At 47.0% G+C, this 4,638-nt stretch overlaps 1 protein-coding gene across 2 annotated transcripts in view; it reads right to left on the reverse strand.

The window, feature by feature from the left end:
• The window catches only part of SNRPA (small nuclear ribonucleoprotein polypeptide A), a 12,221-nt gene that overhangs the window by 2,787 nt on the left and 4,796 nt on the right, over window positions 1–4,638 (reverse strand). For both annotated transcript variants that reach the window (XM_003802097.3, XM_023508230.1), the window contains 2 exons: window positions 2,480–2,659; window positions 211–384 (listed from right to left, as the gene is read on the reverse strand). In XM_003802097.3, coding sequence (XP_003802145.1) covers window positions 211–384; window positions 2,480–2,659 — 354 coding nt within the window. The remainder of the gene's footprint in view (window positions 1–210; window positions 385–2,479; window positions 2,660–4,638) is intronic.

Here is a 4,638-nt window from a genome sequence, read left to right on the forward strand (position 1 = left end):
CCTCCCGAGCAGCTGGGATTACAGGTGCCTGCCACAACGCCTGGCTATTTTTTGGTCGCAGTTGTCATTGTTGTTTAGCTGACCCAGGCCGAGTTCGAACCTGCCAGCTTTGGTATATGAGGCCGGCACTCTACCCACTATGATACGGGCACTGCCCACCTTACTCTTATATTCAGATTACATGAGACTGCATGGGAAGTAGACACTTACAGGCTGGGCAGGTGGCATCTGCCCAGGCATAAGCTGCTGTGGGGGCATGGCCCCTGGTGGGATCTGGCCAGGTGCAAGGCCTGGCGGCGGGATCATGCCAGGGGGCGGCATGTAGGGTGGCTGGCCTGGCATGTGGTGCATGATGCGAGGTGCCTGTGTCATTGGAGGCATGCCCTGTGGAGAGAGGGAGAGCAGGGCTAACTTGCTGGCAGGTGGGAGAGGGCATGGTTATAGTGTCCATGGGAGGCAGAGGAGAAAATGCCATCACAGGGGACCCAAGGGATGAGAAACACAAAGACTGACTGACTCAGAGGTTAAAAAGGTACCCAGAGAAAGCCAGATAAAATGAAACAGATCCAGAGTCAAAGGGGCATTAAGTCAGAAAGAAAAAAAAATAAAATTAAAGTATGACCCAAATTTGCTTATAGATACATGAACAACAACAACAATGAAGACTTGGGGGCGGGGAACCAAAATGTCAACAACTGTTAATTTGAAGGGGTGGAAATATATGCTCTAATGAGCATGCTATACTTTTCCTTCTGAAAATAAACTTTAAGTAAAAAAACAAAAACCAAAAAAAGAGACTCACTGACCTAGGGAGAAAAAAAGACTAGAGGACAGAGATGGAAAGGGATGGTCATGGCAGGTGCAAGAAACGGGTGGCAGCAACATAAAGAAGGAAAACAGCCCAATGGCACACAGCACAGCAGGGGCTGAGATCACAATCCAAAGAGTCAACAGTGGATAGAAAGTTAGGCACAGGAGAGGAGTGGTAACAAGGGGAAACCAGACAGAAGCCCAGGACACCAGCACTGACTCCAGAAAGTGGAATGGCCTGAGTGGCACCAAATGCAGCGTGACCCAGGGAGCCATAAGACTCAGGAGAGCCAGAGAGATAAGGAGGCTCGGGGAGCATGGGTCCAGTCCATCCTTCTCTCCTTTTGTACCTAGCACTTTCTGTATCCTGTTTGGAAAACAGGATGTTTCTACATTTTTCTCTCATCAAGGTCATGAAGACTGTTTCCTGTTTTGTTTTATTTTCTCCTTGACCCTTTACTGTGTTAAGGTGTCACATTCAAGTTGGTGATTTACCTCAATTTAATTTTTGTTTATAGTATGAGGCAGGACTAATTCTTCCCTTACAGGCATCCAGCTGCCCAGCATCACAAACTAGGGGAAAAAGTCCTTTCTCCATTGAACTTTAGGAACTTTGTGCCTTCATCGCACAAAGTAACCATTATATGCAGCTGTTTCTAGCTTCTTTTTTTTTTGAGACAGAGTCTCAAGCTGTCCCCCTGGGTAGAGTGCCATGGCATCACAGCTCATAGCAACCTCCAACTCCTGGGCTCAAACGAGTCTCCTGCCTCTGCCTCCCAAGTAGCTAGGACCACAGGCGCCCACCACAACGCCTGGCCATCTTTTGCTTGCAGTCGTCATTGTTGTTTGGCGGGTCTGGGCTGGATTCAAACCCGCCACCTTAGGTGCATGTGGCTGGCACCTTAGCCACTTGAGCCACAGGCGCCAAGCCTGTTTCTAGCTTCTTTATCCCATCTCCTGGGTCCATCTTCTCACCCTTCCCAATAGCATATCACCCCTATCAGTGGAGCTTTACACCTCCACTCCCAATTGCACAGGTCCCCCAATTTTATTTCTCTTGTCTGCCTTCACCTTGCTATTCCCACAGATGTTTAGAAACAAAACAGCCAATTAGTAGCTACCAAAATTCCCACTGGATCTTGGAATAATCTGGAGATAACTGATCTCTTAATAATACTGAGTCTTCCCCATCCATTGCTGAGGGCTCCAATTTTTCCCAGCAATGTTCTGCAAGCTCAGTGGAGCAGCTGTATATACCTTTTGGATTTATTCCTCAGTGCTACTATTCAATGTGAAGTCTACTTGTTTTTTTTTCCATATTGACCTTACATCCAATGCTTTTTCTAAACTAAGTTTATTTACTAATCCTAAAAGTTGGTTAGTAGATTCTTGCAGGTTTTCTACATAGCCACTAACTTAAAAGACACAAATGAAAAAAAAAGAGATAGAGAAACCAGGAGACAAACATGGAAACAGAAAGCCCTGAAGAAACAGGCAAACAGGAATAGGTATTTCAAGGGGAGATAGCATCATACAGATATTCAATCCACCCAAAAGACAATAAGACAGGTAGGAAATGGGAGAGTCTGAATCTCCAAGCCCCCAAACCAAGCCACACGGCTGAGGAAGGCCTGGTAGCAAGAAGTAGGGTCTCTGGGCCCTGGCTTACCGGGACAGGCCCTTGGACAGCCCCCACCACAGGAGCAGCTGCCCCACCCTGCACAGCCTTCTTGGCAGATGGGGTCTCCTGGCTCTTGGGCTTCCTCTTCTCTCGCTTGCGGTCCCGTTCCACAAAGGTACCCTTCATCTTGGCAATGATATCTGAGTCAGTCTTGGCATACTGGATGCGCTGCCAAGCAGAGAGCAGAAGCATTAAGAGAGTGAAGTTCAGACCCAAACTGCCTGGGTTCAAAACCAGACCTTACCAGTTCACTGAAAAACACAGAAATTACTCGTTCTCAACTTCTTCATCTATAAAATGCAGATTATGGTGTTTCCCACTTCAAAGGACTACTGTGTGGACTCAATGAATTAAAATGCTTGGAACAGTACCTGACACATAGTAAGCATTCAGGAGACAGGCTATTGGTATTTTTTTTTCCCCTTGAGACAGGGTTTTGCTGTGTTGTGGTACTGGTGTGCAATGGTGCAAACATAGCTCTCTGTACCCTTAAATTCCTGGGTTCAAGCAATCCTCCTGTCTCACCCTCCTGAGTAGTTGAGACTCTAGGCACAGGCCACCATGTTTGGCTGATTTTTTTAATAGAGATAGGGTCTTGCTATGTTGCCCAGGCTGGTCTTCAACGCCCGGCCTCAAGCGATCCTCTCACCTTGGTTCCCCCAAAGGAATAGGGTTATAGGTGTGAACCACCATGGCCTGGCCAGCTGTTAACATTTTTGAAGGAGTTTGGGAGAGCCCTAAAGAACAGGTCTAAGGTTTAAGGAAACAATGCTAAGACAGGAGCACCGTGCACAGGGATCTAATCTTCTAGGCTAAATTTCACCCAGCCATTTATGGAGAACCTACTAGATGCCAGGCCTCATTCTAAGGTCTGGGAATACAGCAATGAGCAAAACAGAAAAAAGTCCCTGCCCTAGTGGAGCTTATGTAGTGGGGGAAGGTATGTTAAAAAAGACTTAAAAATGAGTTGAAGGGCGGTGCCTATGGCTCAAAGGAGTAGGACGCCAACCCCATATACTGGAAGTGGCGGGTTCAAACCGGGCCCTGGCCAAAAAAAACTGGAAAAAAAAAAAAAGAATTGAGAAGGGGGTGTGAAATGTTAAGAAGTGAATATTTCAGACAAAGTGGCTACGAAAGTCTTCACTGAAGTGACATTTGTACAAAGAGGGAGGAACCAGGCCATAGGGACATCTGGTCAAAGAGCCTTCTAACAAAGGGAATGCCCATATGAAGAGCCAAGGCCTCTGCACAGCACATTCACAAAACACCAAAGAAGTGAATACGGATAAGAAGGAAGTCACAGAGACAACAGGTGATTCTGCTGAAGACTTTGTCTATTCCCAAGGGAGCCCTGGAGTGTGGTGAACAGGGGAGTGAGGTACTCTCACTCATGTCTCCCAAGGAGCACTGCGGCTGCCGTATGGAAGCAATGTCAAGGGTGGTGGCTAGACCAGGGAGAAGCAAGCAGCTGGTAGATATGTTTTGAAAGTAGGGTTGACAGGACTTTCTGACAAAATTCTGACATATCTGAGCATATCATGTGGCCCAAGCAACAACATTGGGGAAAAAGCAAGGGACAGGGCAACACAGAAAAACTTATGGTCACTGCACCTCAAAAGCTAATTCCTAAGATGCCCCAGAAAGTCAAATGGAATATGTGGCAACCCTAGGCTTGTATATCCACAGGTGCCAAGCTGAAGTCAATGCTCTGTCCTCTCTAGATGGAGGTAACAGGTGGCCCAGCTATCCCTGGGGCCCACTACCCCCTACCTGATCTGCCTTCACATGGAGGTGATCTGCCTGAGACCTGCACACACTGAAACTTGCTATCACCTCGCTAAGAAAGTTGGCTCAAGAAGATATATTTCAATTAGGTAAAACTCATAAACTGACTGGGGAGGGCAACGCCTATGGCTCAAGGAATAGGGTGCTGGCCCCATATACCAGAGGTGGTGGGTTCAAACCCAGCCCCGGCCCAAAACTGTAAAAACAAAAAAAACTGACTGGGGGAGTAAGGGAAAAGAATCACATAAACCAAAATGTCTGCCAGTGATTCTCCAGTAACTCCAGATCAGGGCAAGGACTTTAAGCCACTTCTCTCACTTTCCAAAGAATGGAGTCCCCTTGGCCTCTTTTTTTTTTTTTTT

The sequence above is a fragment of the Otolemur garnettii genome, unplaced genomic scaffold (genome assembly GCF_000181295.1).
Source record: "Otolemur garnettii isolate 467f Iridium unplaced genomic scaffold, OtoGar3 scaffold00233, whole genome shotgun sequence".
In the NCBI taxonomy this organism is placed as follows: Eukaryota; Metazoa; Chordata; class Mammalia; order Primates; family Galagidae; genus Otolemur; species Otolemur garnettii.